General features: G+C 36.5%; 1 protein-coding gene across 1 annotated transcript in view; it reads left to right on the top strand.

The window, feature by feature from the left end:
• LRRK2 (leucine rich repeat kinase 2) overlaps window positions 1-12,655 on the top strand; it is a 232,096-nt gene that overhangs the window by 183,389 nt on the left and 36,052 nt on the right. Inside the window, exons 39-40 of the mRNA XM_036759572.1 lie at window positions 6,412-6,512; window positions 10,159-10,349. Coding sequence (XP_036615467.1) covers window positions 6,412-6,512; window positions 10,159-10,349 — 292 coding nt within the window. The remainder of the gene's footprint in view (window positions 1-6,411; window positions 6,513-10,158; window positions 10,350-12,655) is intronic.

The raw sequence follows: 12,655 nt of genomic DNA, 5'->3' as shown, positions 1-12,655 counted from the left end.
TCTCTGCTGCCTCAATGTCTTCTTAATGTCTGCTTCTGATTCCTACTGGTCTCCGTTCTGCTGCTCTCAGTTCTGGCTCTCTTTTTATATGGTCCTAGCTAATTGACTAAAAGTTCACATACCGTTGGCTCTGGTCTCAGCAACTCCCTAGGGGCCTTAGGGTTTCACACCTTTTGAGGCCTAACTAGCAAAAAGGTGTGGGCCTGGGGCCTCACATCTAGTTAGGGAAAGGGTGTGGGCCTGGCTCTAATCAGGCTTCCCACCTGAGGTCTATTGAGTGGGTGGGAAGAGGCTTTAATCCCTGATTAGCATCACTGCAGGTGTGGGCCTCCCTTTGTTATCCCTACCTGAGGCCTATTCTATGGGTGGGAAAGATCTTTCACTTACTGACTGGCCTAAATTAGGATGGTAAAAATTTATAGGAAGAGACAAATTCAAGTAGAGGTACAATAAAGTGTAAGACTTGGCCGTTGTTTGGATGAAGAAAGCAAAAAAAAAAAAATCCAGATTCCTTAAACTGCTTTCAGAACTTGAAAGTTTTAAAATTAGGAAAGTGGTAGTGCCATTAATAAACAGGAAGGTTAGGAAAATTGAGTAATATATACTGGAAAGGTAGGCTGGTACTAGGCTGTTAAAAACATTAACTGCCAGAAGGCATAAGGGGCCATGGGACTTTTTTTGACTGGGAGAGTGACATGGTCAAACCTATGCTATAGGAAAATCTCCTTGTTATCTAGGTAGAAGATGGACTAGAATTGGAGAGATTTGGGTTGGTACACCAATTATAAACTCATTTCGATAGTCTAAGGTGAGAGATGGTGTGGGGCTTGACTAGAGTAGCATTTGTGTGTGTGTGAAGAAAAAGCATCAGATGTTAGAGATATTATAGAGTTAGAAATGGCAAAATCTGGCAGCCAATTAGATGTTTGCAGTGAATGAGGAGTTCAGATTGTACAAAAGTTGATAACCCCTAGGACTTAAAAGATAATGGTGCCTGTGGCAGTATGTTAGAAATACACTTGGCACAGAGAATTAGGTATCAAGGACATTTTATTATTGAGGAATCCAAAGGAGTTGGGCTTATTTTGCTGGCCAGGAGGGGGCTTCACTCTTTTTGGGAAGAAGAAGCAATGAATACAAAAGCAAGACCAGTTTTATAGTGTTAATCTGAGGTAGCATCAGCATAGTACCTCCCTTCAGAGAATGGATTGCTCCATTCCCCTTATGGGTTACAATCTTCCTTATATTCCCCTTACATGCCCCTCCTTGGTATGTTCCCCCCTCCTCCCTCACATACATCCCATATTCAAAAATGAGGGAAAACTCCTCCCTGTGGATGTGTAAGGTAATATTCAATTAGCTAATTAAGCATGTGTAATACCTATTTTATCCAGTTCTCCTTTCAACCCTGATTGTTATCTGGCTGGTTTAGGCCAGTTTTGGGGGTTTGGGGTTTCCACAAAACCACCAGCTATTCTCTGATTGGCTGGGTCCACCTGCCTGAGTTCATTTTTATTCCCTTCTTTGTTCAAGCTGACGCTTCATTAATTACTCTGTGGAAACTTAACTTTTACCAATCTCTCACAAGTACAATTAGGAAAGTCCAGAAGAAGAATGGATATGGAGGAAGAGATAACAAATTTGAGTTTAAGAAGCCTGTGAGATATGTTTAAAATAACCATATAGAGCTGGTGGTGATTTGTGACTAGAGCAAGAAGAAAGGAACTAGAGCTGGATATGTAGATCTCTGTTGTCTGTTTTGAGGTGATAAATAAACCCAGGGGAGTTGATGAGATTAATATATGAGAAAATGTAGACATAGAAGAAAAGGGCATCCAGGACAAGCCTTGATGTACACCAACAATTAGTGGAAATAATACAGGTGATCTAAAGGTGATAGAGAAGGATCAGTTATGGGACAGCTAGGTGGCGCAGTGAATAGAGCCCTGGAGTCTGGAGGATCTGAGTTCAAATCCAGCCTCAGACACTTGACACTTATTAGCTGTGTGACCTTGGGCAAGTGACTTAACTGCAATTGCCTTTCCCAGAGAAAGCCATGTTGTGAAAACATAAGAGAAAGTTCTCAGGAGATGAGGATAGTCAGCAGTGTCATTTGTGACAGAAAAGTAAGAAGGATGAAGCCTGATAAAAGGAAATGAGATATGGTCATTAAAAGATCTTTGGTAACTTTGGACAGAGTAATTTCAGTTAATTATACACTTGGAACCTATCTTGCAAAGTATCGAGATTTTAGTAAGAAAAGAAGTAGAAGCAATGAATGTAGACAGTTTTCTTCCCTAAAAGTTTGGCTGAGAAAGAGACGAGAGATATAGGACAATAGTTTGAGGAGATGGTGTGGACTAGAGAGGATTTTTTTGAAGATGAAGGAGATTTAGCCATGTTTTTAGGCAATAGGGAAGGAATCAGTAGATAGAGGTTGAGGATTAGAGTGAGAGAGATGATAATTGTTGGGGAAATATTCTAGAGAAAGCAAGGAGGGATGGGATCAAGGGCTCATGTAGAGGGGTTGGGTTTGGTGAGTCGGGTCAACATCCCAAAGGCTTTTTGCCAACGGTCTCTGGAACTCCTACACCAGACAGCATGCCCTAGGGAAACTTCTTCCCTAGGGCCCCCTCTCCTGGTAGGTAATTGTCTCTCCAAAAACAGTATTTTTGGAAGACCTCAGTCATATTTCATTTCATTCTCTCCTTTCTAGCCACTTCCTCACCAGCCATCTTGGTGGTGCAGTTGATAGAGTGTTGGATCTGAAGTCAGGAAGACCTGAGTTCAAATCTAGCCTGACCCTGAGCAAATCACTTAACTTCTGTCTGCCCCAGCTTCCTCATTTGTTAAATGGGAATGTAATAGTACCTGTGGTTTGATATGAAGATAAAATGCAGTAAATGTGCTTTGTAAACCTTAAAATGTTGCATAAATGCTGCCATCATCATCAATATGTGTACCTGCTCCTTCTTTTCCATTCTCCCACTCCCCTTCCAGTTCTGGAACCATGAACCGTTATCACTTACCTTTGCTACCATTCCTAGATGGGGGTTTATCCGTCTGCTTCTCTTTTATCTCTCTTACCATCCTTATAACTTTCTGTACAAAACTGCCCCTCACTGTTTCTCTGGCCACCACTCCAGCTGTTTTTCTACCTTTAAAACAAGCTTGCACAACTTCTAGCCCCTTATGGCCCATGGCCACTTGTGGCAAGCCAAAGGATTTCAGGTGGCCTGCAAAAAATATAGAAGAAAATATCCTTTGAATGTAGAGGAAATCCTTTTGTATGCCGCAAGCAGCTGGAGAGCTGTAAGTGGCCTGCAGGTCACAAGTTGTGCAGGCCTGCTTTAGAATGTGAGTGTTTAGAGGTCAATGACTGTCTTTGTTTTGCATCCTCAGCTCTTAATGCTTAATAAATGCTTTAACATTAATTCATTTATCAGAACTTGGAGTTAAAGAGGAGAGAATAGAAGATTCAAGAAGTTATTAGATGTAGAGAAAAGAAAAAGTGGGAGCTCATAGCAGATACCCTGTTTTCTTAGTAAATTTTCAGGGAGTAGGGCATGTTGGGGAAGGGCATGATGTGGGAGACTTGAGAAGAAATATTTGAACAGTCACTTGGAGAATCAATTTGAGAAAAGGCAAAAGAATTACTTGCTTAAATGAGGGTCCAGTTGAGAAAGGATAACAAATTCATAGTAGACTATGTAGGTGTATTATTTCTTTTAGTTCCATTCAGCAGCACATAGAAGTAGATGGTGGAATTAATCCAAGTCAGCGGAGCAAGAGAACAGAGAGAAGTTGGAGTGGTTAACTATGGGAACTAGTTTGGGAAGCAAAAAAAAATTAAGCCAGATTTGGATAAGACGACCAGGAAAATATTGAGTGAATAGAGATCACAAGAACAAAGAAGATGTTTAGGAGAGGTGAGGCATAAGGAACTTATGGTCAGTTAAAGAAAATTCAAAGTTCTTTTTCATAGGAGTGGAACATATGATGAGATGGTAAGATCAAGGAAGAGAATGGCCTGGGGCTAACAGCGAATAGCCACTAGGATCTGGATTGGATGATAAATAAAGATAGAAAGAACTTCAGAGAAGGAGAATTTTTTTTGAGTAATGGTTGCAGGAGGAGAGTCTGGAAGTAGAAATGGAGAGTAAGGATAGTAATTCTTCCAAAAGTAGAGTGTTTAGGAAAGTGTCAAAGCAAGAATGGCTCCATGTTGGCCTGCAAGAATGAGAACAGTATATCTCTATCCATTATAATAATACAACCAAGAGGTGAAGAAGGCCTGAAATAAGGGAATGGGTAAGAGATATATTATGAAGGCAAAATTTAATAGGCTTAGTAACTTATTGTATATGGGAAATTGGTGAGAATGAAAAGTCAGAATGATTCCTCAGTAGCAAACTTGAATGAACAGGAAAATAGTGCTACCCTGGTTCCTTCCCATATACATTTTCAGTTGTCATCAGTCAAAAAAAAAAAAGACTTCTCTGAACCTACTAGATAGTTAGTTGGTGCAGTGGATATGGCCCTAGGAGTCAGGAAGACTTGAATTCAGTTGTGACCTCAGACACTTACTTTCTGTGTGACCCTGGACAAGTCACTTAACCTCTGTTCAAGAACTTATCTTTCAGGATTATTATGAGGAGCAAATGAAATAATATTTGTAAAGTACCTTGTAAATAGTGCTTGGCAAATAGTAAGTGCTTAATAAACACTTTTTTCCTTCCTTCCTGCTATCCCCTTTTCCTTCCTCTTCCATGCCCCTGCTCCACTGGCTCCTTGCCATATGCTTACAGATATGTTCAGAAGTCCCCCCAAAACACACTTTTTCTCTTGATACTTGTTATCTTCTCCTTTTTACTGAAAAAGGGACATCTACATCCCATGGCTACGTATTCCTCACTACCCATTCTCTTCTCATCCCATCCTGAGCTAGCTCCTGTTCCACTCCTACCACCCTATTCTGTTTATTTTACTTTAACTGCTCAAAGTTTATCACTAACCTACTAATCAACAAATCCAAATTTTTTTTAGTCATCCTCATTTACTATAACTTTTGATCTTTTTTTCTTACAAAATTCTCCATCTCCATTTTCTTCCTTCATTCCTTGTTCTCATTGATTCCTTAATATAGGTATATTATGCAAGGTCATCTTGGCTAATTTTTCTTTATCTTTACACCTCTATGCTCTTATCTGGTAATCTCATTCAATCGCATGCTTTTAGCAATGACATACATCTATGCAAATTATTCCAAAATTTCTCTACCTGTTCTCCTTTTGGACCTCCAGACTATATAAGATATTTATATTTGAATGTTTTATATGTACTTAAAACTTAACATATATGGAACTGTTTATATTTCCCCCCAAAGTTACTCTTTTCCCATCCCATCTCAGTATTCAGTCTCAAAATATGCTTACCTTGCTGTCATCTATATTTAGTTACCAAATCTTGCTGATGCCGCCTCAGAAACCACTTCAGTTTATTTTCTTTTCCATAACCCCAGTATAAACCTTTGTTACTACTCAATAGCAACCGGGAACTGAAGCATGCATCTTGATAGGTTTTCCCACATTCTCTTTCCTCTTCCTCTTTCAAGCTATCCTTCACAGAACTGCCAGAATAATATTTCTTATACATAGATGTAGTCATATCACTCCTATACTCAAAAATCTTCATTTGTCTCTTATTCAAAGCCATCTATGATCTGGATCAACCATACTTTTTTAACCTTATTTCATTACTTTACTCCATGCAATTTATACTCCAACTAAACTATATCCTTTTCTTTCTGCCTTCTCTCTCAGTACTGAATGTCTCTTTTTTTAAATTATCTTTATGTTTTTAAATCATATTGTAACCTATCCTTGAATATCTTGTCCCCTTCTTTATCTTTGCCTCTTAAATTGCCTGTCTATCCTTTAAAGTACAATACAAGCGCCGTATTCTTAGTGAAATCTTCCCTGGTACCCTGTGTTAGTGGTGATCTTTCTCCTTAGATTTTACACAGTACTTTTCATTGTACCTCTCTAATATGCTTATTGTACATTGTAGCTGTCCTTATGACTTATCTCAATGCTAAATGAATAGTGTCTTATATACAATAGGTATTTAATAAATGTTTATTAAGTATGATGGATTCGAAATGTTAGCCGAAAATTGAAATTTTTGTTGAATGTGGAATTTGAAATGTTAGCTGAAATCATGGAAGTAGGTAAGGAAGAACATAGAAGAAACATGAATGGACTAAAGACATAAAAAATCATGGGAAATGCCGAATTTCCCAGCAGCCAACTAAAGAAATATCGTAGAAAAACAAACAGCATTTACTAGAAATAGGATTGATTGTACTATATTTTGTTGTGATGCTAAAAGTATTTTACATTTTTATAAAAGGTGATGGTGGTTTTGGATCTGTTTATCGAGCATCCTACAAAGGAGAAGAAGTGGCTGTGAAGATTTTCAATAAACATACATCACTTCGACTATTAAGACAAGTATGGAATATTGCCTTTCTTGATCCTTCATTTAAAAATAGATGCCATTTTACCACTTTGAAAATAATTATGAAAACTAAAAAAAGAACAAATTAAAAATCCCTAATTAAATACCAAATTAGAAATAGGAAGGAAAGATTAATAAAGGACATAAAGGGAAGATTAGTAAAATTGAAATTAAGAAAACTACTAAACTAATAAATAAAACTAAGAGCTGTTTTTATGAAAAAAACAAAATAGATAAAACCTTGGGTTAATATTGTTTTTAAAAAAAGAAAGAAAGAAAACCAAATTACAAGCATCAAAAGTTAATTGGGTGAATTACCACCAATGAAAAGGAAATCAAAACAATGATTAGGAACAATTTTGCCCAACTGTATGTCAATAAATTTGACAATCTTAGTGAAATGGATGAATATTTTAAAAATATAAATTGCCCAGATTAACAGAAAAGGAAATAAAGTACTTAAATAACCCCATTTCAGAAACTAGGCATAGACCAACATCTTACACTATATGCCAAAATAAAGTCAAAATGGCTGCACAATGTAGATATAAAGGCTCATACTATAAGCAAAGTGGGAGAGCAAGGAATAGTTTACCTGTCAGATTTATTGAGAATAGAAGAATTTATGACCAAACAAGAGATAGAGAACATTATTAAATGCAAAATGCATAATTTTGAATACATTAAATTGGAAAATTTTTGCACAAACAAAGCCAATGCTGCCAAGATTGGAAGAGAAGCAGAAAGGTGGGAAACAATTTTTAAGTCAGTGTCTCTGATAAAGGCCTCATCTCTAAAATATATAGATAGCCGAATTGAATTTATAAGAATATAAGTCTTTCCCCAATTGATAAAAACTCTGAGGTACCACATCATACCTGTCATATGAGCTAACAGGACAAAACAGGAGAATGGTAAATGCTGGAGAAGATGTGGGAAAATTGGAACACTGATGCATTGTTGGCGGAGTTGTGACCTGAGCCAACCACCCTGGAGAGCAATTTGGAACTATGCCTTAAGGGCTATAAAAATGCGCACACCCTTTGACATAGCAACACCACTACTTGGGCTGTATCCCAAAGAGATCATAATAATGAGAAAAGAACCCACATGTACAAAAATATTTATGGCATCTCTTTTTGTGGTGGCAAAGAACTGGAAATTGATAGGATGGCCATCAGATGGGGAATGGCTGAACAAGTTGTGGTATATAAATGTAATGGAATACTATTGTGCTATAAGAAATGAGGAGCAGGCAAACTTCAGAAAAACCTGGAAAGATTTGAATGAACTGATGCTGAGTGAAGTGAGCAAAACCAGGAGAACATTGTACAAAGTAACAGCCACAGTGTGCGATGACTAACTTTAATAGACTTATCTCTTTTTGGCAATGCAAGGATCCAGGACAGCTCCAAATGACTCATAATGAAAGATGTTTTCCATATCCAGAAAAAGAACTATGGAGTCTGAATGCAGATTAAAGCATATTATTTACTCTCTCTCTCTTTCTCTCTCCCCCTCTCTTGTCTTTTCTTTCTTGTGGTTTCTCCCATTGATTCCAATTCTTCTTTACAGCATGACTAATGTGAAAACAGGCTCTATATAATGTATATGTAAAGCCTATATCAGATTACACACTGACTTGGGTTGGGGGGAGGGGAGAGATGGGAAGATAATTTGGAACTCAAAATCTTAGGGAAGTGAATGTTGAAAACTAAAAATAAGTTAATTTTTAAAAAGAAAGTAATTATGCCTATTCTTATTTAAATTAAGAAAGAGTAACAATTGATATTAGTGGCATGATACTAAAATTCCATAAAATGGAAATAATCACCAAAACTCAAAATCTTAGGGAAGTGAATGTCAAAAACTAAAAATAAGTTAATTTTTAAAAAGAAAGTAATTATGCCTCTTCTTATTTAAATTAAGAAAGAGTAACAATTGATATTAATGACATGATACTAAAATTCCATAAAATGGAAATAATCACCAAAAAAGTAGTGTAAATTTCAAAATGAAAATCTACATTTCTTCTTATTCACAGAGTAAGAATTTAGGGTTTCTTCCCCACAGGAAAATGAAAAAAAAGGCAAGCTTTTTTGGGGGGACAGGGTGAATGCCTATTCAAAGCAGGGTATCAGGTTTTATTAAGGTTTATCTCATTTTTTAAAGAGAGCAGTGTTTGTTTCTCCCCTTAAACAGGGGAGTTATGCTGTTTTACTTTTGAATAGGTTTTTCATAGGTGTCATAGTCTTAACAAGATGACTTTAATAAGAACTGGCTCATTTCAAACTATCTTACATATGTATTGATAATTCCTGTTTTAAATTCCATTGTCATATATAACCATTCAAGTACATGAACAGGAGCCCAAAGAAGACAAGTAAAATTATAATCAAAAACAAAAACACCAAATAACCTACAAATCATTAACAAAAAAGCTAAAAAAATAAGCAAAGAAGTATTTAAGAAATAATTGTACAACCATACTCTCATTATTTGCCATATGACAAAAGAAACAATGATCACGTGTGTAAACTTGAACAAGATCGCATACTATACACTGTATAATCATGATTTTTATTGTTGTTTGATATCAACCAGCTTTCCAAAATTTGACGCTATATGATTTTTTTTCTTTTGGTTCAGCTTTTTTCCATAGGAGAAAAAAATTCTATTCAATTTATGTCTTTTAATATTTCTTTGTATTTTTCATTCTGTATAGTATAATAACAGTATATGACAGTCATAAGCCACAATTAATTGAACTTTTCCCTAATTATTGGGGTACATAGTTTGTTTGCAAATATTTTTCTCCTTTAAGTAGCGCTGCTAGGAATAGGAATATTTGCTATTTCTTCCTGTCAACTTTTTTTTTAGGATATAAACATAAAAATGGGATTGCTAAATATAAGTATATGAATGTTTTTCTAACTCTTTTTGTACAATTCCATATTGCTGTACAAAATTTCAAACCAATTTATAGATAAATTAGCAATGAACTTATTTGCCCATTTGCTATATCTATTGAAACATTAAATCTTTTGCTGTCTTTGCCAGTTTACTATCTGTAGTTTTTCCCAGTGGTTTTTATGTGCATTTCTCTAGTTCTTAACTATTTTGAATGCTTTTTTTTAATTTTTTTTTTACAAATGGACGTTTATCAATTCTGTCAATTTGGGCTAAGGAGCATACGTAGAAATACAAGTGGTTATTGATAGTTTATTTTTCTTGTCTCAAGAACTTAGGTTTCTTATTTATATAAAATCTTAACTAAATTAACCAACATATGAAAGTAACATTGAATGGAGAATGAGGAGCCCTAAGTTCTAACTATATTTTTATTTCTGATTCCTGAACCATCCCCTACCTTTTCTATGTATGTTAAGGAAGAATTTGCTGCCTTTCACTGAGCAGTTTTTAACTTAAGTAAGATAAAGTGTATGTAAAGTATCTTGAGCTTCAAAACTCTGTAGAAAATTTCAACTCATCTCAGACCTACTTTATACTTAATCATTTAAATTATAAAATGTGGAATATTCCGTATTATATCAGGAAGTATAGAAAAGCAATTTTGATAAATATTTACGTGCATCTCACACTCCCATTAATTCAAATTGTTATTTTTAACATTTATAGGAGCTAGTAGTGCTTTGCCACCTCCACCATCCTAGTCTGATATCTTTGCTTGCTGCTGGTATTCGTCCACGAATGTTGGTAATGGAGTTAGCCTCAAAGGGTTCACTAGATCGGTTGCTTCAACAAGACAAAGCTAGCTTAACCAGAGCACTCAAGCACAGGATAGCACTACATGTTGCTGATGGCTTAAGGTAATTACTTTTACTGGCAGTTCAATGGGAAAAGATCTTGAAATTTTTGCTCAAGTTTCTGTTTTAGATTTACATAGGAGATTTTAAGAAGTATGTTTTCTGAATTTTTGAATATTCAATAAAGTAAAAGAAATAAGAGAAAATTTTAATTTCATGTATCTGTGTTGAGTACATGTGCATACAAAATATATTAAATATACATTTATATACATACACATGCACACACACATGTAAATAAATACAGCAGTGGAACAATGGATAGAACTCTGGACTTCAATAAGAAAGACTTCAAAACCAGCCTAAGATTCTTACAATCTGTGTGACTGGACAAATCGCTTAACCTCTGTCTGCCTCAGTTCCCTCGTCTTTAAAATGGGAATAATAATAGCAACTACCTCCAAGATTGTTGCATAGAGTAATATATAAATGCTCTAAGATATTTTACAGAAGAGATAGCCGATGTCAAAGTAGTCTTAATTAAGCATGGTCTTAATTGAGAGTAAGAGATATTTTCTGTGGCTAGGGCAGGGAACTTAATTTGGGACACAAACTGATCATCAATATTAACAGAAAACATCACAAGTCCATGAAATATGTGTTGTAACTGAATATATTAACAAGAGAGAGGCATATGCATGTGGGAACTCCTTTTACCAAGTAGCCCAGAAGTACAGGGAAAGCCTTAGGTATTTAAGCTATAGGAATAAGGGGAATATAATGAATATAGGGGAAGAGAAAAGGACTAATCCCTTCTTGAAGGGAAGGAGAAAGCAAAAGCAGCATTCTTTTCCCTCGGGAACGGTTAGACTGTGCAGATCTACAAGAGTTCCAGCTACACAAAACAATATCTCATTCTGGTTTCACAAAACAGTTTCTCAGTCTAATTGTCATCTGTCTTGACTCCCAAGGACACACAGGAGTCCAGCTTGGGGTGCAAACAAGAAATTATGTCAGCTCAGGGCAGGGGCTTTGTCCTTGACATGTTTAGGGCCTCCTGCGCATTCCTGGTCCAGTGTGTCTGGAAAATATGGCAACTCAAGAAGACATGTTCAGGGGGCACCTTAACAACAAGCATTTAGTAAGCACCTATTAAGTGCTAGGCACTATGCTAAGCGCAAAGAAAGTCAAGGAGCATATAGTATAATGGGAGAGACAACATGCACTCAGCTAGGTAAACACACACACACACACACACACACACACACACACACTCACACTCACACACTCACACACTCTTCCTCCTTTGAGGTTAATTCATTCTATATTTATCACCCGATCAAATTCTGGTAGCTATTGTCTACAGACTTCCAGGACACTCTCCTTCCTCAGAGAGTTCAATGCTTGACTCATAGTCTTTCCCTCCTCCTCAACTCCTTAGCTTTCTCCCCATACTCACACTTCTTCTAAATTTCCCTCTTACTTTCAAGAGCACCGCCTTTTGTGACTCTTCTCTCTCGATACCCTCATTGGCCAAATCTTGTCATTTCTACCATCACAGCATTTCTCATACCTGATCCTTTCTCTCTAATCATACATTTACCTTTTTAGTTCAGGTTTTCATTGCCTCTTATCTTCACTAACCTCCTAATTGGCTTACCAGACTAATTTTTCTTTACCTCCAATCTGTCCTTTTCATAACTAGCAAAGTGATTTTCCAGAAATATCGTTTGAACCATGCCTACTTTCCCCCACTCAGTAAACACCTATGACTCCCAGTTGCCTCTACAATAAAATACAAACTTCACTGTTTGGCATTAGAAGCCCTTCATGACCAGGCCCCGACTTACCTTTGCAGGCCAGTTGCATATTATTCCCCTTCCCATATCCTACAATCCAGCCTTCTTGCATTCTTGCTATTCCTCACAGATTGCATTCCATCTCTCTTCTCTATGACTTTGTATTGGCTATCCTCCATGACAGAAGGGCATTCCCTCCTTACCTCTGTCTCCTAGAATCTTTTTTTCCTTCAAGATTTAGATCAAGTACCACTTTATAAATGAAATGCTTTGCTGATCCTCCCAAATTCTAATGTCCTCACTCTCAGAATTACCTTATATTTATTTTCTATATATTCTTTATATACTTATGTATGTACATGTTTAATGAAATATGCACTCCTTAAGGGCAGGGATTATTTAATTTTTAGAGACAGCCAGGTAGTGCAGAGCTCTGGAACTAGAGCCAGAAAGACTTGAGTTCAAATGTAGCCTCAGACATACATGAGCTATATGTCCTTGGGCAAGTCACTTAACCTCTTTTTGCCTCAGTTTCCTCATCTGTAAGATAAGAATACTTCCCAGGTTGTT

This window comes from Trichosurus vulpecula, chromosome 5 (assembly GCF_011100635.1).
Source record: "Trichosurus vulpecula isolate mTriVul1 chromosome 5, mTriVul1.pri, whole genome shotgun sequence".
Classification (NCBI taxonomy): domain Eukaryota; kingdom Metazoa; phylum Chordata; class Mammalia; order Diprotodontia; family Phalangeridae; genus Trichosurus; species Trichosurus vulpecula.
The sequence above is the reverse complement of the archived record's forward strand: the minus strand, read 5'-3'. Positions and strand labels throughout refer to the sequence as shown.